The sequence below is a fragment of the Tupaia chinensis genome, unplaced genomic scaffold (genome assembly GCF_000334495.1).
Source record: "Tupaia chinensis unplaced genomic scaffold, TupChi_1.0 Scaffold139696_1, whole genome shotgun sequence".
In the NCBI taxonomy this organism is placed as follows: Eukaryota; Metazoa; Chordata; class Mammalia; order Scandentia; family Tupaiidae; genus Tupaia; species Tupaia belangeri.
The window spans coordinates 735,702-761,933 of record NW_006199577.1 but is presented as its reverse complement, the minus strand read 5'-3'; the positions used below and the strand labels follow the sequence as shown (position 1 = coordinate 761,933).

The 26,232-nt window shown below is 36.5% G+C and overlaps 2 protein-coding genes across 3 annotated transcripts in view; one reads left to right on the top strand and one right to left on the bottom strand.

Annotated features, from left to right (window-relative positions):
• DNAAF6 (dynein axonemal assembly factor 6) overlaps positions 1–26,232 on the bottom strand; it is a 47,250-nt gene that overhangs the window by 2,912 nt on the left and 18,106 nt on the right. For both annotated transcript variants that reach the window (XM_027765757.1, XM_006162078.2), the window contains exons 5-7: positions 25,148–25,250; positions 20,813–20,909; positions 3,342–3,427 (exon numbers count right to left, since the gene is read on the bottom strand). In XM_027765757.1, coding sequence (XP_027621558.1) covers positions 3,342–3,427; positions 20,813–20,909; positions 25,148–25,250 — 286 coding nt within the window. The remainder of the gene's footprint in view (positions 1–3,341; positions 3,428–20,812; positions 20,910–25,147; positions 25,251–26,232) is intronic.
• The window catches only part of NUP62CL (nucleoporin 62 C-terminal like), a 111,023-nt gene continuing 103,499 nt past the window's right edge, over positions 18,709–26,232 (top strand). The window contains exon 1 of the mRNA XM_027765756.1: positions 18,709–18,899. The gene's annotated coding sequence lies outside the window, so the exon portion shown is untranslated. The remainder of the gene's footprint in view (positions 18,900–26,232) is intronic.

The following is a 26,232-nucleotide window of genomic DNA, read 5'->3' as shown; positions in this document are numbered from 1 at the left end:
CAAACAAGTTCAAAGAAGAAAAAAAAAAGTGCCAAGCCTTTAAGTTTTAAGGTGGGAGTAGGCACAGTTATCAGAGGATGGGATGAAGCACTTTTGACTATGATGAAGGAGAAAAGGCTCTGACTGGAGATTGGACCAGAATGGGCTTATGGAAAGAAAGGACAACCTGATGCCAAAATTCCACCAAATGCAAATCTGTTTTTTGAAGTGGAATTAGTGGATATTGATTCAAATAACAGTTCTTTAGATTTAAAACATCAACAACAATAAAACTTGGCCTTGAAGAAACTTAAGTAACAAATTAGAGCTTGTTACTATTGTAAGGGAAGACTCAACTGGAAAATTCAAGGAGTTAAAATTTGTTCATCACTTATCTCAGCTTTTGAAAAATGTAATCCCTTATAAATCCCTAAAGTCTAAAATATTTTACTACAGCTATGTAAAATATTGGTTGAGATCTGTTTTTCCTTTTACCTCATATTGTAAACTAAAAGGCTCAATAAAAATTTATCTATTGTCTGGGAAAAAAAAGTACTATAAAATATAAGTAAACACTTAAATCCAATCCTTTTGTCTTTGCATTGACAATATATTTGCTTCTTAAGAAGTTACAGTTTAGGCACTGATCAGATGTTCATCCAGCATTAATTTTCATTAGAAATGATTTAAGTGAAAACAAAAATATATGAAAGTGAAATAAGAATTTGTCTAATAAACTTGAATTTAGAGACTTATATGCTTAGATATTTATTTTAGAGAGTTAAAGTTGATGTTGCTTGCAAGAGATTTAAATAAAAGACAACCTTGTTCTGTGTGTATTCACATAATGCAAATTATTTGGTTTACGTATGTGGGTTAAAAACAGACATGACCTTTTGAAGGCTTCCTGTAAAGGACATAATTATTTTCAAAGAAAGTGCAGAAAAAGCTACTGAATTCCAATGTAACTACTCCATTTAGAACACAATTTTTAGGGCTGGCAGGTGGTACGGTGGTTAAGGTTGCTGGACTCCCACATGGTTGACCACTGTTGGAGTCCTAGAGCTGGAGGCTTGCTTTTTTCAATTTCTCTCTCCCTCTCCCTCCCTCTACCTCTCTCTCTGTCCCTCTCTGGTAAAGTTAAAATAAATAAATAAAGTTAAATAAAATAATTCCTTAAAAAAACTATTTTAAAAAAAGAACACAATTTTTAGATATCAGCGAATTTGAATATCAGTCAACTCTCAACCCAAAGTAAAGGAGAGTAGCCAAAATTTTAATAATCTAAAACAGTAGCCAACGAAAAATTAGCTTATCTTAGTCTTTAGAATGTATTCTTATTATCATATTAAATATATTCTTTTATGACATTCTTAGAATTCACTTAGAAAAATAATGAAAGTTTATGTGATGACAAAGTCAGGAGATTCCAGGAAATTACCCTATTTCCCCCATCTTTCCTCCTTTCCAGCTAGTTTGTGTTGTGAATATACATGCCAAAACAACTAGCTGAGGGAAAAATGAAGAATTCAGCAAGCTGGTTTGTAATGCTAAGTATCTGGGGTTTATTGATAATTATAATGCGACTGACTATTATTTGGCTAGAATCATTAGTAAATTTAGTTAAAATAAATTCACTTATTTTGTCTTATGGATATATGAAGAGAATGTCCTCTCCTAAATCTTTCTTGGAGGAGATAAACATGTTACAGGATGTCAAAGATAGACACTAAAAAAAAATAAAGTGTGCATATCCATAAACTCAAAAACACGTCATATTTCTGATAATACAAGTTCAAATAATAGTATGGCTTAACAGAGTGCTCAAGTATTTAGGAAAGTGATAAAATCCTTAATTGTATCATTTGTCTTCTATCTTAAGGAAGTTATCTTAAGAGATTGTACCTTTCTGCACTATTTAATATATAAGTACAATATGATCCAAATGGCCTAGTGCAGCCCACGTTATATGTGGAAAAGTATCTCTGCATGAGACTTTCATTTAGTGGTTTCTGATAGATATCTGGAATGACAGCATAGCCAGAGCAGCTGCCTAAAGATTGATGGAGACAGTGAGAACTACTAGGGAAACGGAAATTAACTCCACAGTGTGTAGATAGGTGTGTGTTTTAACAAGCGTGCAAATATCACAGAAGATTGACTGTTCATTTAACTAACTTTCTTTGCAAAGGTTGTGTGGAAGGGTAAATAAATGTGTGTATAAAACATAATGAAAAGAGCACAATACTCCTTGAAGTGAGTGGTAGGATCAGTGAAAGTAATTTTTAATAACATGGGACAATTTTTTGTGAGAATGTATTTTTGAAATGATATAAATAATGAGGAAGTATTTTATATATATTAATGTGTAGGAAATTTGGGGTTACATGTATCTCCTCTAGAAATCAAGATTAAGCTATTGTGTGTATGTACATTGGGTTGTTTATATAATACATAGGAGTCTCTGTAGGAGGGACCTGTTGTACTTCTTTTTCCTTTAAGTCTGAAGTTCAACAAAGAATTATAGGTACTAATAATGGAAGGAAGAGAATATGAATGCACCAGCAATTGCCTGCTCCCTAAACCTAGTTTGAAATGTCCATGTGCTTGAGAGAGGACCACTGGAATGAACCAATGTGTGCTCACTGCTACACCCAGATGGAAAGTGAACAAAGAAGTGAGATATTTAGATATTTTATCTCATACATACCAGATTTCCTCTTTGGAGAGTTAATTTTGAGAGACAGGAATGATTTATCCATATTTCCAGAGAAAAACTTTGTATCATAATCTTACTGTATGTGTTGTATTTTGGGAACATGATTTAAACATATGTAATAACAAAACTGTGTTTTAAAATGTCAACGTTTAAGTAAATTATTCCATGATAATCTGTATTATCTTTAAATGTATTCAGCCAACCTGAGGATCTACTTACAAATTAGTCATTAGAATTTTTGTTTTAAGTAATTGATGACAAGACGTTTTTGTTGATTTTTTAAAATGGACATAGTCTAATTAAACCTTAGAGCCCCACACCATTCAAAAAGTTTAAAGATACTGCTTCCCTTATTTCATCATTGTACAAAACAAAACAAAACAAACAAACCACATGCAAGATTTACGACTTAAGGGGTTTGCATCTCCAGCTATTTATTCTGACAGAAAAGCAAACTATATCTGAATGTCAATCAACTTACTCCAAATGTATGGATATGTAAGCATATGAATGAGTAACTGAATTTTTCAATTTTTTTTCGTACTTTAAAGAGTGAAGTAAAAATAACTATGTATACATTTGAAAAGAATATTGTCTAAAGACTAATTAATATTACATTATTCAAGTTCTAAGTTTTACTCACTTATTAGGAGTACGAAGGTCAAGGATCATTTCCTGGACATCAACTTTAATTTCAGAATAATTTGTATTTGGCAGTTTAATTTTAACCTGAAAGAGAAAATGAAAAGAAAAATATTTTTATCTTAGAGAATACTTTGAAGAGCGTAAGAATATATGGGGAAAGGTAAACTAGTATTCATCAAGTACCAACTATGTGCCAAATTATACCTTTTCCTTACATAAATCTTGAGACGCAGAGATTATGCTCATTTTATAGATAGATGGAGAAACTGTTTAGTGAGAACTTTACAAGTTTAGTGAGTGAGTCAAGGGCAACTGCCGTATTTGACTTAAGGTGTATCTGACTACAGATTCACATAGAAACACTTTGATTATTTGCCTGCAAACTTGAAGGTGTGCACCAGGACACAAGCTAGAACTGCAGATCTTTAACCACTGTTGCATATGCAGACAATTTATATTCCCGAGACCAGCACTTGGCGAATGGCTATGTCGCTGGACTCCCTTGTAGTCAATCACATTTCGAGTCCCGGACCTAGTGGCTTAAACTCATGCCGGGCATGCGTACATGCGTGCCCAAGATCCCGAGAGGAGAATGGAGGAGAAGGGATTGCAACATGGCCATCTCCCCGGAAGGTGATTTCTCGCTTTCTGTCTCTCTGTCTCTCTCTCTTTCTGGCGAGCACATGTGCCCTATAGCAAAAGACTTTTAAAATGTTTATTCTCATGCTGGGTACAGGTTGTCAGTATCATCTTGTTTCTTTGGGCGAATTCTTATACCATGTTTCCTAGGAAGATATAGGTCTAGAAAGATTGTTCATATCACAAAAGAGAATAACAACGTGGGACTAGCATTTAGCATAATGGCTATGTCGCTGGACTCCCACGTAGTTGACCATGGTTCGAGTCTCGGACCCGGTGGCTTAAACTCACGCCGGGTACATGTGCATGTGTGCGTGCCCAAGATCCCAAGAGGAGAATGGAGGAGAAGGGATTGCAGCATGGCCATCCCCCCTGGGGGGTGATTTCTACCTTTTTGTCTCTCTGTCTCTATCTGTCTGGCAAGCGCACACGCCCTATAGCAAAAACCTCTCCAAAAAAAAAAAAAAGAGAATAACAATGTGACCCCATCTCCCCAAAATGACTACTTGTGGGTAAGATTTTACTTTAAAATACTGCTTCTCAATTACCATATGGCTGAGTATTTCCATGTTTTTATTCATGGTAGAACTATTCATAATAGCTAAAAGGTGTAAACAGCCCAAATTTGTGTCAACTGATGAATGGATATACAATATGTGGTATACATACAATGGAAATACTACACTTGATCTTAGTCAAAACACAAAGAAGCAACAATATAAGGGAATATTATTCAGCTGTAAAGAAATAAACTACTTTCACATGGATAGACCCTGAAAACATGCTAATTGAAAGAAATAAGGTACAAAAAGTCTCATATTATAGGATTCTATTACCATAAAATTTCCAGAATAGCCAAATCTACAGAGATAGAAAGTAAATTGTTCGTTGCTTGGGGCCAGGTGATGGAGAAAAGAATAGTTAGAAAACAGGACAAAAGAACTGCTTAATGATTACAGGGTTTCCTTTTGAGTTGATAAAAATGTTCTGAAATATTTGATGAAATGTACTGATTGGTGATGGTAGTACAACATTGTAAATGTACTAAATGTCACCAATAGTAAATTTTATACTGTGCATTTTATTACAAGACATTCTCATCTCTTATTCTAATTTGTAGTTATTCCTTTTTCGGTAGAAGTTGATGATATGCATATATATGAGATGACATGGCATATGGTTTCCAGAAACAAAAAACAAAAGCAACCTAAAATTCAGATAAATTACAACGCTTCTTTAAAATGAACTAGAAGACTTGAAATATTGGACATTTGGTGACTTGGTGGCTGGAATAGTCAGAATGAAAGCAGCAAGTTATGAGGGAAAGACACATCAAATAAGTAGTAGGACAAATCAGAAGTCTTTGGACAAAGCTTAAAGTAGTAAACAGTGATTTTGCAATATAAAACAAGTTCCAATACATGTCTGTGAATTATTTCTTACTTTATTGACGCCATATATAGATTCAAATATTTTATAAATAGAGCTCTAGAGGTGCTAATATCTAAATGCTTCTTGTGATTAATATTTTCATCAAACAAAAAATTGCCTAATTTATATTTTGAAAATTCAAATCTTCATAACCTGAGATGCTTTAAGCAAGATAAGTAGAATATTTCTTTTTTTTTTTTTGAAGAGGTTTTTTGCTATAGGGCGCATGCCAGACAGACAGAGAGAGACAGAGAGACAGAAAGCGAGAAATCACCCCCCAGGGAAGATGGCCACGTCACAATCCCTTTTCCTCCATTCTCGTCTTGGGATGTTGGGCAAGCACGCACACATGCCCAGCGTGAGTTTAAGTCACCGGGTCTGGGACTTGAACCATGGTCGACTACATGGGAGTCCAGCGACATAGCCATTATGCTAACTGCTGGTCCCAATAAATAGAATATTTCATAAAGAAGTAGTTAGCTATAGGTGCTCTGCCTCAAAGGAAATTAGCATTGTATTGGAAAAAAGGGTTCCATTTTTACTGTAATAACATTCAGTTCTGATAGTTAGGTTGAGATGTTCTCTAACTTCTCATATTGACTCAGCTCACTTAGATAAAAGGATACAAATATTTATTTCTTTTCATCTCTCTCTCTTTTTTTTCTTTTGGTCATAAGGCACATGCACTCTCTGGAGAGAAACAGTGACAGGGAAAGTGACAAATCACTCTCCCAGGGAAGATGGCCATGCCACAATCCCTTCTCCTTCATTCTCTCAGGATTTGGGGCGTGCATGCACATGTGCTGGGTCTGGGACTCAAGCCACACAGCTAATCATGTGGGAGGCTAGTACCTTAACAACCACGCTACCTGCTGGCCCCAAGTATTTGTTCCTTTAGTCTGAAATATTTAACTTTCAAGGTAAAATATTATTTTCCTGGGACTGATATGACAATTAAGGAAGGAAAAAATTTTGACATGAAAGTTAGATATGATTTTGGGGTATAACTTCAGAATAGTTCTTAAAATCATTTGCAGTTCTTATGAAGGATAATTCAGAAATGACTCACTAACTTTTCCTCCTTAAGGACATTAAAATTGTTTTGTAAAGTGGGTTCAGAGGAGAAACAAGAGAACAAAAAAATTAGGAAAGGAGCACATTAATATCTCACAAGATAGACGATTCAGCGAGGAATCTTAACAAAAAAGTTCCTCCTGAAACATGAATCAGATTTCTTCAGTAATACTTTTAATGAACACCTGGGAAAAAGACATAACTATTAATTGATCACTAACTGATTATGCCCAAGAGATAACTTGTCAAACATCAGTAAATACAGTAAACTACTGACCAGACAATTAAAAGGATTGATATTCCTCTCTTTACATAGGATACAAATTGATTAATTTCAAAGAATAGATTGTTTTAATAGGAAAACTGCTAAAAATTTCATTGGGGAACTTTAAAACTTTTTTTTGTGGGGGGGACTTTAAAACTTTTGAGAGAACAAACTTTGGAGCCAAATTTAGATTTAAATTCTGTTTCTCTGACTGGCCCTGTTCCCTAGTGGTTAAGGAATTCCACAGGGCCAAACACAGATTGAATCATGGCCCTGGCAACTTGACAAACACTCTGGGTACATGTGTGAGTGCACCCAAAATCTCAGTAGGATAAAGCAATGAAAGAGAAAGAATTGCAGTATGACCACATATGCCTTTGAGGGAGGGGGTGCTTTCTCCCTCAATCTCTCTCTCTCCCTGTCTCTCTGTCTCTCCTAGCAAGCACACACATTCTCTGGCAATAGAGAAAGAAAAAGAATTCTGTTTCTCATTTGATCCTTGTTGGAAGGTCACTATCACATATACTCGGCGCTCCACTTCTGTTGCTTATTTGTTTATTGTGTATTAGTTTTAATTAGTATAGCCAATTAACCCCCTAAAATTTATGACTCAAAACAATAAACATTATATCATACATTTTCCATGAATTAGGAATTTGGTAGTAGCTTAGCTAGGAGGTTGCAGTTTAGACTCTATCATGAAGTGTAGCCAAGATATTGGCTGGAGTTGCAGACATCTGAAGGGGTCACTAAGGCTAGTGGATTTGCATCCAAAACAGCTCATGCACATAGCTGTTGGGAAGCTTCAGTTCTTTCCATATGAAGATCTCTGTAAGGTTCCTTGGGTGTCCTTATGAAACAAAAGCTGTCATCTCTCCAGAGTTAATGATCCAATACAACAATGCAGAGTGATGCCTTTTATAAAATGTAGCATTAAAAATTATTAGATTGTCTGGAAATAATGACATATTTTTCTATGTTTTTATATGCAAAAATGTGTCATAACTTTGCTGATGACTCAATACATTCTTTCATTTTTATAATATATTATTGGTTGTATAGGTCAGCTTTAGTCAATATTGGAGGGGCCTATGCAAAGGGAAAAATATCAGGAGGGGAAATCATTAGGGGCCATTTTGGAAGCTGGTTACCATGTATTCATCATTGACTTTAGTTCAAACATCTACCTTCAGGCCTTATATATATAAAAAAAAAAACAGGAAAAAAGTCAATAAATTTAAGATTTGTAAGATCTCTTCTGACCACTTTCATCTTGTGTTTAGGTGAATAGTCAAAAACTATTCAGACTCTCCCTGAGAATTCACGTTGAGGCTTTCTTGGAGAAGGATAAAGATAGGTCAAGGTGCTTATGAATTGTTTTCACAGCTCTTCATTTATTCTCTTATAACAGAACTGGTTACTATACTAAAATCTTTAGAGGTATCATTATCGTGGGTTATAATTTTGATTTTTTTTTTTTGTCAGAGGGCACATGCACTTATCATAGTGAAACACACAGAGACAGACAGAGGGAGAAAACACTCCCCAGTGAGGTGTGATCACGCTACAGTCCCATCTCTTTTATTACTCCATCCTGTCAGGATTTGGGGCATGCATACACATGTGCCCTAGCATGTTTTTCAAGTCACCAGGGGCTAGGATTCAGACCATGGTTAACCATGTGGGATCTGGCTCCATTAACCACTAAGCTATGGGGCTGGTCCCATTTTGAGTTTCAAATCTCATCTTTCCTGTCTTGTCTGATGAGAGATTTATATGGTAAGATAGTTCCTAAAAGATCATATTCCTATAATTTGTGAGGGATTAATACAGGCTCCCTAGCTCCTCAAATAAGGATCTATGAACATATTACAAGATGTTTAAAAATTGACACAAGAAGTCCAAATAGTAGGTGTTCATGGGAGTTACCCATTCAAGTGTCACTTCACCACTGCCAGAAGCATAGAATAAGTAAAAAATACCTTATACAAGTATGTAACTTGGTCACAATACACTATTCACTGAAATACCAGTGAAGCTTAAGATATATGGAGGGTTTGAGCTGACACTTTGGAAGATAGTTTAAATTAAGTTATAGGTCTTAGATAATGCAAAAGGTATTTCTATTTGACAATAATATAGCAACCATACCCGATATATTTGAGTGTTAGGAAAGACTACGTGAATTTCCATTTGAAACTTAACATTAGAAAATTTTGATTAACAGAAAAAGTTCCAGTAGGTTTCACTCTGAATTGTTTCTGTGATTTAACTTCCCATTGTGAAATATTTCTCCACTACAGCTATATTATTTTCCAAAAACACTCATGACCAATAATTTGTAGGAATGAAAAAAATTAAAGTAATGGATTCCTACTTTGAAATTATATAAATATTTTCCTCTGAAGAGTAAAAAATGATAAATATATATATTTCCAGAACTAAGTCACAAAACAAACAAATGATCTTTTTTAACCAATGGATAAATTTTCTGTTACCATTTCAAAACATTTCAACACTTATAGGTGCAATGCATGTTTTTCTCCTTTTTTAAATAAACTGTAGAAATATGACTCTTCTCTTATCATAGGCATGAAGAATAAGCTCAGCTTATTCTGGAATAACAGCATTGATTTATAGGCTTCCATCTCTCCATTGATACCCAATCTCACCTTCAAACCCTCAGCCTCACCACCACTGTCTGCCTTGAGACCATCAAAACTAAATTATTATTTTATGCCTATTTGTCAATAATCACAAGAAGCTTCAGACATCCAAGTCATTCCTTATTACTTAATAATTACTGAATGAATCTTATATCTCCTATTCTATCTCCATTACCCACCCCTAATCATCTCCTGAAACTCTTCCAATAGATCCTCTGGAACACATAGTACAGCATCCATTATTTCTGTATTTTCTTCATATAGTCTCCTCAGTTTCCTATTCTAACTGAAATCTGGATCTACCCTATCAATATTTCCCTTATAATCTTCGCAGTTGGTATCTGTTTTGTTTTGTTCTCTTTTTTTCTCTCTTCGTCTCCTTTATATTACTGGGCCTGCATCTTCCAGTTGTTTTTTAAGTTCATGTCCTCTATTATGTTAAGTAAGAAAAGACTCTGGAGACAGTGTGGGAAGAAAGTAGGAGAAGAGGGAGAGGGTAAAGAAATGAATCAAGGAGAAAAATAGAGAGACAAGACACTTATGGGACACAGAAATGGATGATTATCTGTTGATGACAATGTATATAGTATCTTCAACTGGACTGGCTTGAAGTATATTCACATTGGGTAAATTCACTTTACAAGCTATAGCAATGTATAGTGGTTGAATGTATAAAAGAAATTAAAACAAAAATAATAAAATATTATGTTAATAAAAAATTACTAACTAAAAAAATAAGAATCTCAGAACAAAGTAGAAGAAGATGAAGTCTTGGAGCCATGGGTATAAATAAGGTCCAAGGGAACAGAGGAAAACCATGAGATCATAAGAGGGATTAGGTTTTGATTCATCAGAGTTAAAAGAAGGAACAGATAAGACAGAGGGAAACTAGGAAAATGGTGTAAATAAGAAAACCAAACGGGGTAAATTAGCCTGTGAATAAAATACCTACAAGGTAAAAATTATCTCTACTATAAACAGAGTAAAAACTTATTTCCTTTAATTTTATTTATTATTATCATTTTTTAATTTGATATAGCGCACATGCACTCGCCAGAGAGAGAGAGACAGAGAGAGAGAGAGAGAGAGAGAGGGAAACTGAAAAAGCAAGCCACTAGGTCCAGGACTAGAACTGCAGTAAGCCAGTGCCTTAATCATCGTACCATCTGATGGCCCTATGAGTTTGTTTGTTTGTTTGTTTGTTTGTTTTATAGACTCTCTTGTGTTAACTCCATCTCACAGTGGTTAAGTGCTATACATTGGAGGCTGTATCCACATAGCTGACCACAGATCAAGTCCTGACCCTGGCAACTTAAAAAACACTCCAGGTGGGGCTAGTAGGTAGCGTGGTGGTTATGCATGCTGGTGGTCAACCATGGATTTAGTACCGGACCTGGCGGCTTGCCTTCTCACTTTCCCGCTCTGTCTCTCTCTGTATCTCTCTGGTCAAATTAAAAATAAATAAATAAATTAAATTAAATAAAGAATTATTTAAGGAAGACAAACAAACAAAACACTCCAGGTGGGCCAGCCTGTGATACAGCGGTAAAGGAAGCTGGATTCTTATGTGGTTAACTGTATGGTTTGTGACCTAGATCCAGCAGCTTGAGAAACATTCTGGGCACACGTCCATGTGTGCCTAAAGTCTTAAAAGGAGAAATGAAGAGAGGATTGTGGTGTCCATCCCCCCTGAGGGATGCGTCATCCATCACTTTCTCTCTTTCTCTCTCCCCCCTCTCTCTCTCTGGAATGCACACATGTCCTAGCAAAATTAAAGAAAGACATACTTACACACACACATACACATTTACCAGGACTTTGTGCCCAAAATCCTGATTAGAAGGAGAAATGGAGGAAAGGATTGTGGTGTGGCCATGCCCCTCATGAGGGAGGTGCTTTCTCTCTTTCTCCCTCCCTCTCTCTTTCTGGTGAGCACATGTGCCTTCTGGCATTAAAAACAAATATCTTACACTCTATGTTGAAAAGTTGTAGGGAAGATGAATCAGAAGAGAATCTTAATGGCCCAGATGAGAGATAATGGTTCTTTGTAACATGATAGCAATTGGGGTATTAATGAAAATTAGATATATTTACAATATGTTTTGAAGGTAGAGTTAGTGACACTTGCTAATGGGTTGAACATGAAATTTAAAGGAAAGAGGAATGAGGAGTGAATTAAGTTTTTAGTTTGAGCAATTGGATGAATGTTGTTGCCATGGGGAAGATGAATGAGAAACAGGTTTGGAAAAAAACATGTTAGGTTTTAGTTGGCTATTAGACAAGTGGAAAATGCAAAGTAAGCAGTTGGTTATATGAACGTGATGCTCATGGGAGAAGTCAGAACTAAAAAGATAAATGATATTGGGACCAGCAGTTAGCGTAATGGCTATGTCGCTGGACTCCCACGTAGTCGACCGCGGTTCGCGTCCCAGACTCAGTGGCTTAAAACTCACGCCAGGTGCGTGTGCATCCGTGCCCAAGATCCCGAGAGGAGAATGGAAGAGAAGGGATTGCGGTGTGGCCATCCCCCCTGGGGGATGATCTCTCGCTTTCTGTCTCTATGTCTGTTTCTGTCTGTCTGGCGAGCACATGTGCCCTATAGCAAAAACCTCTTTAAAAAAAAGATAAATGATATTTAAAGCTATGGAACTAGACTGAAAGAGAGTAAACAGAGGAAAAACAAAACAAAAAAGCACAGGTCAAAGCTATAGAAAATTTCAAGCACAGAACAGCCAATAGTGTGGGAACAAAGGAGAAGAGAAATGCCCCGTGATTTGGGGGGAAACAAATCATTATGGTAAAGAGAAAACCATGTTTCAAGTAGGAGGGAGGTGGCACAGCAGTAATGCTAGCACCCTACAGTACTGGAAATCACATGGTGATTATGGTTCAGATCCTAGGTAGGCACGAAAAAGAAACCAGGTGTGCACAGCTTCCTAGGATCCTGAGGAGTGGGAGGACTGGGAAAAGAGGATGACAACATAATGATATCCTGTGTCAGGTTCTCTCTCTCTCTCTCTTTCTTGCATGCACATGATTTCTATCATTTATTAAAAGAGGTGACACAGTAGGAACTAAATGTTACATGAACAAATATGTGATTGCTTATGGATTCTTGTCATCAATGAAAAATATACGTAAGTCTTTCTTATCCTAAAAAAGCTCCTGTATCCCATCTCCCCCTCAACAGCCATCTTCTCTCTCCTTCTCATCAATGATAAACTTCCTCAAAGAAGGATCTATGTTTGCTGCTTTCTCTTTCTCATATCCTATTCACTCACTTCTCAACTTTCTTCAATCCATATCGGGTATGACACTGAAGCTGCTCTCTTGCAAAGATCACTAAAGATTTTTTTAATGCAGAGGAAATGCATGAGAGAGAGAAAGAAAATCCCTTCAATGGGGCCTGGTCACACTGTAATCCTTTTTCCTCCTTTTTTCCATGCCCTGTAAGGTCTTGGACACAGGAACATGTCCTGGCATGGTTTTCAAATCTTTGGGGCTGAAATTTGAACCCTGGTTGGCCATATGGGATCTAGCTTCCTCTGTGCAGTGCTTAACTAACTACCATACCATAGGGTTAGCCCACCAAAGACTTCTTTTTTTTTTTTTCTTTTTCTTTTAGAGAGTTTTGCTATAGGGTGCATATGCTTGCCAGAGAAACAGAGAGACAGCAAGTGAGAAATCATCCCCCCCCCCCACCAGGGGGATGGCCATTCCGCAATCCCTTCTTCTCCATTCTCCTCTCTGGATTTGGGCATGCATACACATGCACCCTGCGTGAATTTTAAGCCTCTGGGTCCAGGATTAGAACTGCAGTTGACTATGTGGGAGTCCAGCGATGTAACCATAATGCTATCTGTTGGTTCCCGCAAAGATTTCTTAATTGTAAATCAAAAAGTTCTTTCTGCATCATAAGGAACATCAAAAGTTCCTTCTGCTTTACTTCTTTACAGCGGTAGTTACTATTATGATTTCTCTCCCATTTTTAAATATCCTTTCCGATTCTTTTAAATATTCCTTAGGTACTATTTTACAAGGTCAACTTGTGAATCTTCTTGCATGGAATCATAAGTTTCTGCCTGTTCTAGCTCAAGGATTCTGGACCATGTGATTCAGATATGTTGATAAAATATACTCAAAATGACATCACCAAAGTGTAAAATTACTGATTTTTATTATCCTTATTCTATCCCTGACCTTAAGCCCATCTTGAATACACACACATATACGTGCACATGTGTTTGCATGCACGCGTAATGGCTATGTCGCTGGACTCCCACGTAGTCGACCGCGGTTCGCGTCCCAGACTCAGTGGCTTAAAACTCACGCCAGGTGCGTGTGCATCCGTGCCCAAGATCCCGAGAGGAGAATGGAAGAGAAGGGATTGCGGTGTGGCCATCCCCCCTGGGGGATGATCTCTCGCTTTCTGTCTCTATGTCTGTTTCTGTCTGTCTGGCGAGCACATGTGCCCTATAGCAAAAACCTCTTTAAAAAAAAGATAAATGATATTTAAAGCTATGGAACTAGACTGAAAGAGAGTAAACAGAGGAAAAACAAAACAAAAAAGCACAGGTCAAAGCTATAGAAAATTTCAAGCACAGAACAGCCAATAGTGTGGGAACAAAGGAGAAGAGAAATGCCCCGTGATTTGGGGGGAAACAAATCATTATGGTAAAGAGAAAACCATGTTTCAAGTAGGAGGGAGGTGGCACAGCAGTAATGCTAGCACCCTACAGTACTGGAAATCACATGGTGATTATGGTTCAGATCCTAGGTAGGCACGAAAAAGAAACCAGGTGTGCACAGCTTCCTAGGATCCTGAGGAGTGGGAGGACTGGGAAAAGAGGATGACAACATAATGATATCCTGTGTCAGGTTCTCTCTCTCTCTCTCTTTCTTGCATGCACATGATTTCTATCATTTATTAAAAGAGGTGACACAGTAGGAACTAAATGTTACATGAACAAATATGTGATTGCTTATGGATTCTTGTCATCAATGAAAAATATACGTAAGTCTTTCTTATCCTAAAAAAGCTCCTGTATCCCATCTCCCCCTCAACAGCCATCTTCTCTCTCCTTCTCATCAATGATAAACTTCCTCAAAGAAGGATCTATGTTTGCTGCTTTCTCTTTCTCATATCCTATTCACTCACTTCTCAACTTTCTTCAATCCATATCGGGTATGACACTGAAGCTGCTCTCTTGCAAAGATCACTAAAGATTTTTTTAATGCAGAGGAAATGCATGAGAGAGAGAAAGAAAATCCCTTCAATGGGGCCTGGTCACACTGTAATCCTTTTTCCTCCTTTTTTCCATGCCCTGTAAGGTCTTGGACACAGGAACATGTCCTGGCATGGTTTTCAAATCTTTGGGGCTGAAATTTGAACCCTGGTTGGCCATATGGGATCTAGCTTCCTCTGTGCAGTGCTTAACTAACTACCATACCATAGGGTTAGCCCACCAAAGACTTCTTTTTTTTTTTTTTCTTTTTCTTTTAGAGAGTTTTGCTATAGGGTGCATGTGCTTGCCAGAGAAACAGAGAGACAGCAAGTGAGAAATCACCCCCCCCCCCACCAGGGGGATGGCCATTCCGCAATCCCTTCTTCTCCATTCTCCTCTCTGGATTTGGGCATGCATACACATGCACCCTGCGTGAATTTTAAGCCTCTGGGTCCAGGATTAGAACTGCAGTTGACTATGTGGGAGTCCAGCGATGTAACCATAATGCTATCTGTTGGTTCCCGCAAAGATTTCTTAATTGTAAATCAAAAAGTTCTTTCTGCATCATAAGGAACATCAAAAGTTCCTTCTGCTTTACTTCTTTACAGCGGTAGTTACTATTATGATTTCTCTCCCATTTTTAAATATCCTTTCCGATTCTTTTAAATATTCATTAGGTACTATTTTACAAGGTCAACTTGTGAATCTTCTTGCATGGAATCATAAGTTTCTGCCTGTTCTAGCTCAAGGATTCTGGACCATGTGATTCAGATATGTTGATAAAATATACTCAAAATGACATCACCAAAGTGTAAAATTACTGATTTTTATTATCCTTATTCTATCCCTGACCTTAAGCCCATCTTGAATACACACACATATACGTGCACATGTGTTTGCATGCACACACACACATACACACTCAATTTCTTTCTAATTATGGGGAACTTTTATTTTCAACTCTACTAAATTTTGCATTTTTTAAATTTTTAAGATTTTTTAAGAGGTTTTTGCTATAGGGAGTGTACACTCGCCAGAAAGACAGAGAGAGACAGAAAGTGAGAAATCACCCCCTAGGGGAGCATGGCTATGCCACAATCCCTTCTCCTCCATTCTCCTCTCGAGATCTTAGGCAAGCACGCACACGTGCTTAGCATGAGTTTAAGCCACCAGGTCTGGGACTCAAACCACAGTCGACTACATGGGAGTCCAGCAACATATCTATTACACCAACTGCTGGTCCCACATTGTTTAAAATTTTAAATATATATTACATTTAATCAGAAATATATTAAGTCTGTACAATTGATTAACTCTTAAGGAAGTAATCATTCTCTCACCCACCATCATCATTATAAAGAAATGCTATGAATATTACTATAAATGTATGTGTATTACTAAAATAACTATTAGAAATTTACTGAAAGGTTTACTGTGCTGCCTGGAGTTGATAATAAGGGATAATATTACAGCTCAAATATCCTCCCTACCACATGGTCTTATATAGAATTTATCAAACAAGTTTAGCATAATCAAGAAGTCTACCAAAAAATAGTATCCTCTAATATCTTAAATCGAAAAGAGAATCCATTTCATTATCGAGCAGCCATATCTATTTATCCATTAAAAGTAAGTAAATAAATATGGTTATTTAATAGAAATCAGGATTTGAGAAGCAAATTTTTCAAGAAACAAATTCTCAGAGGATGAGCAGACACTTTGCTCAGAATGATGGATAGCCCTTTCTGAAATAAATACATATGATAAATATGTGACTGCTGGTTGTATCTGCCAGATGGTGACTAACTTATATTCCATCCCTGACTCTCCTCCCATTCTCAGTGAGATTAGAGATGGGGGAAGGATCATATCCCAGAGAGGGGATGACTAAGAAAAAGAGAAAAACAGGCTTATGAAAAAGCGGTGTATTGTTTTTTTTTTTTTTTTTTTTTTAGTTCACCTTAAAATGTCTCCTTATCAGCTCTTTGACTGTTGACTCCAACTCAAAGGCCACCTATTCTTTCCCCAGTAAGCCCCATTCCTGCAAGTTCCATAGTATCCATCTCAACCACCCTCCCTAAACACACACACACACACACACACACACACACACACACTTAAAATAAATACTAGTTCATTTCTAATGCAAACCCAGCATTTTGTGATGGTATATTTTAACACTGCAGAGCAAACACCATCAATTCTGAAAAATTAACATCTTTAATCCCTTTCTTCCTCTTAAATTTCACATAGATTTGTATTTCTAACAGTCTACTGGATACTTCCAAAAAGATGTATCTAACTGTACTTCAAACTCAATGTAGCAAAAACTTAATATCTTTCTCCTCCTAGAACTTTGTCTTTTTTTTTTTTGCATTTGTACCTCACACCCACACCACACAAACAAAACCAGCCTTTGATTGCTTACTCTCGCTCCAAAAGTAAAAGATAGCAATTGTAGATACTCTAGAAAATTCAGATGAAGAAAAAGAAACAAAAACCACCTCCAATGTACCACACAGTGATAACCATGTTACACTCCCATAGCTGGATTGTTTTTATCATTCGCCTTGTCACTTATGCTAAAAATCTGTCTCCCTTACGAATCAGTCAGCTACTTTCCAAGTCTTATCCATATTATCTCTGAAATGTCTACTGAAATCATTTTTTTCTCTCTATACCTACTTCCATAGTCCAGGCTCTTTTATTGGGATTAGTGCAATTGTCTAACCTGTTTCTCTACCATCAATCTCTCAAACTTTACTCCCACCATAATCACCTCCAAGTTCAATCTTCATGCTGCTGTTAGGCTTTTCTGAAATAACTATGCATTTAATAATTAAATTCATCTGCTTTAAAACACTTATTACCTCTAAGGCCAGAAAATAAAGCACAAATTTCATAGTATCTTAGTCTGCTTGGGCTTCCATAATAAAATACCATAGACTGAGTAGCTCAAACAACAGGTTATTTTTTCCTCACAAGTATGGAGGCTGGAAATCTGAGAAAGCTCTCTAGTGTCTTTCTTTTATTAGGCAACTAATCTCATCATTGAAAGCCACCCTCACAACCTCATCTAAAACTACCAAGTTTCCACAGACTTCATTTCCAAAAACCATCACATTGGGAGTTTTAACATATGAATTTTCCAGAAGGTGGAGGTGGAAGGAGAGACACAATTCAGTCCATAACATTTAATATGACATGCCAACTAGCTTTAAGCCACTTAACACTGTTTTATCTTCTATATTACTCCATGCCAGTGCATTCAGAGGCTCCAAAAACATCAGTTCATGCTATTCACTCTGCTTGGACAGCTTTGTATCCTTTACTGCCTGACAAACCATATGTGACTATTCAAATGTTCAGATCAAATGTCACATTTACCATGAAATCAGCTTAGACTTCTTCTTTCACTCATATTACTTTATATACACTTCTATCAAGTTCAAATAGCCTGATTTCAAACTTGCCAGATTCTGGATTTGTGGACTTCAGTGAGTTACTTAATTTGTTTGTGCTTTAGTAACCTCATATGAAAAATGTATTGTTATTAAATCATTGGAAGTCATGATGTATTTTTCTGTTTTCCTATGCAAAAATGGATCATGACTTTTTAGATGACCCAATATGATAACAATAGCACCTATCACTGTGTGGGGATTCACATTACTTTACTATGTGTTAAGTTCTTAAAGAAATGCCTGGAACCTAATAAGTATTATATATTGTTTGTTATTATTATTACATCATGCTAAGTGAAACTAATTAGGACGAAAACATCTATTCATATAGTGTAAATGAAGAAAAATGGATCCACTGGGGCACTCTGGTGACCTTGCATTATCCACATAGACCACGTAGGCAATGTTCAATTGCAGTGTAACCCAAGTCTTGGCAGAACATCCTGTGATTCTCCCAGAACATGAGAAGATAGTTTTAGAAGGAGTTGCCTCTATGCTCTTTCTTATCTGCCTCTCTACCTTGTAGGAGGCTCCCTATCTTGCGGGAGGCTGCCATAAGACATTTTCTCATCCTACTTTCTGACTCCAGGAAGTTAGGAGTTTCTACTTCATTCCCTGTGGGTACAGATACAGACTATAAAACAGCTAGCTGCAGTCTAGAGTTGCCTCTTCAGCACCAGAGTGCCCCACTCTTTACTGTCATCTGTCGCCTGGCCATTTTGGTTCAATATCATCTGTGGACAAAGGGATACAGAAAACTGACACCACACTGATCTTGCGAACACAGTCTTTGTAAGTAATATCTCTTCGGGATTATTGTTTCCTTATTGGATGAATCTATGAAATTCTGGCAAGCTCACCTAGTAGCTGTTATTGCACTGAGGCTTATAAACTGCTTGATATCTTGACAGCAACTTCCATGAGAAAAACAGAATCTTGTTTATTTTTCTCAGCGCTGTATATCTAGTATCTATCTGCCCCATAGTATCTGGCACATAGTAAGTGTTCAGTTAATGTTTGTTGAATTTAAAAAATTATAGCAAATTATATGTATGTATTCAAAGATATATAAGGAGTCTTCAAAAATTTCATGGAAAATGAGCACTATGAACAAACTATGCATGGCTTTCAAAAAATTTTTGCACCGAAATAAGTTTGTACTTTAATTCCATTTTTTCCATGATCTTTTTGAAGTCCTCTTGTATATAAAAACTCATTACAGTAGAGCATTATGGGGAGAGATGGAGAATATAACTAGAGGATGAAGAGGACAATTAAAATAAATTTAAAATAAATAAGATAGGGGCTTTCTAATAATGAGATTTGAAGTAGAACATATGTTACCTAGGAAGAAGAAGCCCTCTAGCTCTCTTTATTTTTCCATTAATGAGTACATTTGTCCTTTGGTATCATGGAGGATTTGTTCCAGGATTTTCCCCTGAGGATATCAAAATCTGCAGGTGCTCAAGTACTTATATGATATGACAGTACATATAACCGATCACATTCTTCTTCACATTTAAAATATTCTCTAGGCTACTTATAATAAATAATAAGTATAAATGTTATCTAGTTATTATATTTCTTTCTTTGTATTATTTTTATCATCTATTATTATTTTTTATCTCTTATTTTTTCCAAATATTTCCAATCTGAGTGGGTTGAATCTGTAGATGCAGAACCTGCAGATATGGAGGGCCAACTGTATTTGATATCTTGCAAGCCTGACATTAGTTTTTCAACCATACTATAAGGTGGAAAGACTAGGTCAGCATCTTTTAAATGTGTTCCAAGAAGCCCCAGCTCTTCTACTAAGAGCATAGCACTTAACTGCTGTGCCACAAGACAAACCCTTTATCACATTTTAATATTTCTGATGTTAAGATGCATCATGCAATCAAATGCATATATTTAATGTGGGCCAGCAGGTGGCATGGTGGTTGAAGAACTGGACTCCAACATGGCAGACCATGGTTGGTGTCACAGACCATGGTTGGTGTCTCAGACCTGGTAGTTTGCCTTTTCATTTCCCCTCTCTCTTCCTCTGATTATTATTACTATTAAAATAATAATAATAATAATAATAATAATAATAATCAATAAAATCAAATAAATATTTCTTTTAAAAATTGGCATTACCTAAAAAGTATAAGATACTTAGGGATAAATCTAACCAAAGAAGTTAAAGACCTCCACAAGGAAAACTACGAGAAGATAAAAAAAGAAATTGAAAATGACACAAAAAAGTGGAAGGATATCCCATGTTCCTGGATTGAAAGAATTAATATAATCAACTGTCTATCACATTATTCCCCTGGTTCCTGAAACAGAGTAATCACTATTTTAAAAGAGGTTACAGCCTTACCTATACTTTTTGTTTGTTTGTTTGTGCCATAGGGCAAGTGCAGTTGCCAGAGAGACAGTGAGAGGGAAAGTGAGAAATTACCCTCTCCAAGTGAGGATGGCCACACTGCAATCCCTTCTTCTCTGTTCTTCTCCTGGGATCTTGGGAATGCATGCACATGTGCCCAGCATGATTTTCAAGCAACTAGATTTGGGACTTGAAACATGGTTAACCATGTGGGAGTCCAGCGCCTTAACCACTACACCAGATAATGGTCCCACCTATAATATTATATATACAATAGTTAGTCAGTTGAGCTATAATAGTCATATAGAAAATGGAGAAGGGAGGAGAGACTTACCACTAGATCTTTACAACATGCAGTTGAAGGGTCCATTCCTGTAAGTCCTAGGAATATATCTTCAGTGCCCACCTGCTGTTTGAATATAATCTCATATCTGAAAAAACAGTTAATGATAATAGAGACTCAAATAAAAGAGCACTTTTCTGTAACAGAACAGAAAACTAGAAACTTATGAGGACATGGTATTGCAAAAAATAAAAGGAGTAAATGATAATGTGCTTGTGGTTTTTCGGGTATGTAGTAGAATATAAAGAAATAGAAGTCTAAAAGTGTAGTCAAAATACCAAACAATGAAAAGCAGTATTATCATTTTATATATAAATATATATGTATATATATATATATATACATATACATATATATATATAAATTGTCTAAAATAAACCTTAACTCTTTTTGGGCCATACAAATAAAATGGATTGAAGGAACTTGAAATAAGATTCTAAGATTAAAGTAGAAGAAAACAAGGAAGGTCTAGTTCTGGAAAATGATGGCTCAGCAAAGTATTGAACCCATAATCCAGGGTTTGATGGATAATTGTTAATAGAAATCCTCTGGTGCCAGTCTGTGGTGGTGGTTAAGGTGACTGGGTCCCACATGATCAACTGTGCAGTTTGAGTCCCAGACCTGGAGACTTGAAAAACAAGACAGATATGTGTGTGCATTCCCAAAATTCTTAGAGAAGGGAATTGTAGTTTGGTCATATCCCTGGGGTGGGGGAGAGTGGTTTCTCTCTCTTTGGTGGAGCACATGCACCGTATAGCAAATTAAAGCAAAAGAGAGAGAGAGAGAGAGACAGAAGAAATCCTCTGCTAAGTTAAATGACAGGGTCAAGTTAGAAAACCTAAGTTTAGTACTGTATCTGTCATTAACTGTGTGACTCTGGTCAAGTCACAAACCTTGGGGTCTCAAGCTTTTCCATTTGGGTGATTTATGAGAAAGGTGGATTTGAACTAAATGATCTCTATGATCTTTTCTACCTCTAAAATTCTGCAGTAGAAGCACTGATAATGCAGTCATCACAACTATGCTATAGGCTTTAGAACCCAATCCTACAGAATTCTCAGTTCAATAAAAGATTTTCCTGTTATTACACCCCACACATGGCAATTCACAATTCTTTCCTTCCCCTTCAATTTAAACACCCTAGGGATAGAACAGTTTCTGAAACAAACATAAGAATTAAGAATTTTGAGAAGACTCCAAAGACTCTGTGGAGAAAATGGAATCAAAGAATGCTTATTTTGATGAAAAAAAAATTGAAATCCATGATAATTTTTACATAATATGTATTTTCCATAAAGTTTTGAAGACCATTTCTTCATATTTATTCGGTTTAATTGTACCCTGATGAGGAAATGGTACATCTCTAGATAGGAAGATTAAAGGACTAGATTGAACTTCTGACCATTTGCAAACAAGAACTCCCTAAAATGAAAAATGAAATTTCTTTGCATTTGAACAGGACTAACAATAAGTAGTTATTTGATATGGGACACTTTCCTTTTAATAGGTTATAACATCTACCAAGTATTTACAAAGGTGAAGTAAGGTTAAAATAAAACAGAAGGGATTGATTGGTATGCTTGTGATTCCCAGATGGACTTGCTTAATCTTCTCCTTGTATCCAGAGCTCCAGATGTAATTTTCCAACTGCCTACTATGCAGGTTTGCTTGGATGACCCAAAGGTATCTCAGGGTCAACCTATCCAAAATGAAATTCACTGCTTGTCCTCTGCCTATATTCCCTATCACAGTTAGGGGCATCACCATTTCATCAAGCTAGTAGCCTCATCATCATCTTTCATACTTTCCTCTCATCCATGATAACTAATCAAATATCGAATCTTCCTTCAAAACTCTCTCAAATGAATACCCTCATACTTCTCCCCAAGGCCAGTGCTATAGCTCAGGTCCTTGTTATTTTTTTATTTGGCTACTTGTGCTTCTTTTGTGAACTACCTGTCCATGTTCTTTACTCATTCTCCTCTTTACCCATCGGGACATTTTGAAATGTATTTTCATACAGTAGAAAACAAAGATTTAAAAAATCTTAATAAAGCAATTTTCCTCATATCTTGACTGGAGTTGTTATTCATTTGAAACTTTCATGTATGTACTATCTACAGAACATCAAACATCAGTATGAAAAGTGAAAATTTACTCAAATTTGAAGCTTGCTGGATAAGGATGTTTGACATTCATTAGATAGCATGACAAATGAGTGACTTAATTCTTATCTTTCATATGGATGTGTGGGCATTGTGTAAGCACAACCTGAGATTTGCTCTCTTCATTTTTAAGATGTGGACAGATATGTTGTCTTAAAATCTCTTTTAATATTTTTATAAAGTTTATGGTTTTTTGACATTGTTTATTTAAAAGCTAGATATTTCTTTCCAATTATTTATCTTCTGCCTCCCATTGCTTCTGTTTGCAGAACTGACATCAAAAAGAGAAGCAGTTTTTTTTTTAAGTATTTATATAGTTTTATAGTCAGAATTAGGAAAGTTGTCAGATCATTTGCTATAGAAGTCTTTAATAATTTATAAAATATATTACGATTTAGTAAGTATGTTGTGTTTCCAGCTATTTTGAATATTCAATCAAGATTTATTTATTTATTTATTTATTTGGGGGGGAGAGGTTTTTTTTTTTTCTTTTTTTTTTTTTTTTATAGGGCGCGTGTGCTCACCAGACAGAGAGACAGAGAGACAGAAAGCGAGAAATCACCCCCCAGGGGAGATGGTCATGCCACAATCCCTTCTCCTCCATTCTCCTCTCGGGATCTTGGGCACACATGCACATGCGCCCGGCGTGAGTTTAAGCTACCAGGTCCGGGATGCGAACCGCGGTCAACTACGTGGGGGTCCAGCGACATAGCCATTATGCTAACTGCTGGTCCCAATCAAGATTTATTTTAAAATGCATGTATTTAAAGCTTAGTCTAAGTAACCATTAATTTCATCTATGTATGTAAATATAATTTAAGTTACTTAAAAGTATGAGTGGGGTTGGGCCAGCCAGTGGAGTGGTGGTTAAGCCAGCTGCATCCCACATGGCCAACTTTGCAGTTCAAGTACTGGACCTGGCAGCTTGAGGAACATGCTGGGCACATGTGTATGTCTGTTTAAAATTCCAAGATGAGAATGGAGAAGGGTTTGTGGTGTGGTCATCCCCCTGTGGGAGTGCTTCTTCACTTTCTCTTTCTTTCTGTTGAGTGGATATGCCCTACAGTAACTTATTAAGGAGCAGCAGATGACGTGATGATTATGTCACTGGATTCCCAGGCAGTCGACCACGAATCAAGTCCTGGACCCAGCGGCTTTAAACTCACGTGGGGTGTGTGTGCATGCATGCATAAGATCCTGAGAGGAGAATGGAGGAGAAGGGATTGCAGCATGGCCATCCCCCTTGGAGGATGATTTCTCACTTTCTGTCTTTCTGTCTCTCTCTGTCTCTCTGGTGAGGGCATACACCCAGTAACAAAAATCTTTCTTAAAAAGAAAGAAAGTATGGGAACCAGCAGTTAGCGTAATGGCTATGTCGCTGTACTCCCACGTAGTCGACCGCGGTTTGCGTCCCGGACCCGGTGGCTTAAAACTCACACCAGGCACATGTGCGTGCGTGCCCAAGATCCCGAGAGGAGAATGGAGGAGAAGGGATTGCGGCGTGGCCATCCCCCCTGGCCACGCCACAAAAAAAGAAAAAGAAAGAAAGTATGAGAGGGATTTTTTTGGTCAGATTGAAAGATTTGTTATGATAATAATCCTAAATTTCATATTTATAATTCGATTGTATTGAAAAAGACTACAAAAAAAAAAAGCTTGAATCCTGTTTGAAAAAATACACTGAACACTAAGTATAACCTTGATATCTAGTAAATAAGCCTGGATAATAATTACTATTTGGAGAGAGAATATAGTCTTTTACTGGAATTGTAAAACATTGAGTAATTAAATTCAGGTCTTTGACACATAAACATGGTATTGTAATTTAGTCTGTATGAATGCCTGCAATTTAATAGGCTAATTTTCTCACACTGTTAGCTCTACATTCTAAAATAAACTGACATTAAATACAAATTTATAGTGGAAATTACTGTATTTCTAATTTTCTACCAGTTACTAACTGAAAGGAAGGTCTTATGTTTTATTATTTATTTCTGCTCCAGAAGAAAAAAAAATCAATTATATATGCCTTCGGTGTGTCACCACAGTTTTATCTTTCATGCAGTATAAGTTAATTTATGAATATTGTCAAAAATGGAATGATATCAGATGACACATCTAACTTAAACTCCTAACACATTCCTGACTTTATTTGACTTACTCTGGGATTTCTCTGTCATCACACATGTCATCATGCTCTGCTCCTTCTGGAACTTCTTCTGGATTCCAGATGTCCTCGTTTTCATCAATAGTTTGAGGGATAACTGGAAAGAGGGAATATAAAGGTAAAGCCTGTTTTCTTCCTTTAAATTGCTCTTGTTCTTCATACTGGTTGGGATAATTGAAGTAAAGCATTATTTGTGATCGTTCATGTGTTTTTTGGTCAAAACAAACTAGGTTAATAACAACTGACTTAAAATGTTTTTTATCAGTAAAGAACCAAAACACTGTAGAATTGTAATAATAATTGTAGGAAAATTTGGAAAATCACATTAGCAAAAGGAAAAAAATAGGATAATCTACAATGCAGTTACCTGGCAATAATCAATGTTAGCAGTCTGATGTATATCTTTCCAGTCTTTCCTTTTCTCTCTCCAAAGAAATATTACATGTTTTGTTCAGAAATATAAATAGGACCATATGTAAATATTTTTAATAAAATAACAAATCAAACACAATCTGATTTGGATCAAAATACCTTATCTTGCACTGTGTCTTATTATTAAAAAAAATCTTTTGACCCCCTTTCCATGTGATCAAGACATAATTCTGAAAAAATACTATCAATTAAAAAAAACTGAAAACAGTGGATACAACAATCATTTTGAACTCAGTATTTCCTCATGCAGATCTAAACTTAAAAAAAAAAGATATTCTATCATTTGTTCTTTATGCATGGTAGAGTATGTACTTGGATTCCTAAATGCCATCTTTAAATATTTAAAAGTAGATGGGGGGGGGGCAACAACTGGCATGGTAGTTAAGGCACTGGATCCCACATGGGCATCTCCATAGTACAAGTCCCAGACCTGACAGCTTGAAGGATACACTGAATGTGTGTATCTGCATGTCCAAACTCCAATGAGGAGAATGGAGAAGAAGAGATTGCACTGTGGCCATCCCCACCCCCTGGGGTATGATTTCTCACTTTCCCTCTCACTGTGTCTGTCACTCTCCAGTGAATGCTCTCTCCCTATGGTAAAAATCTAAAAAAAAAAAAAAAAAGAAGAAAGGTTGAGGAAGCTT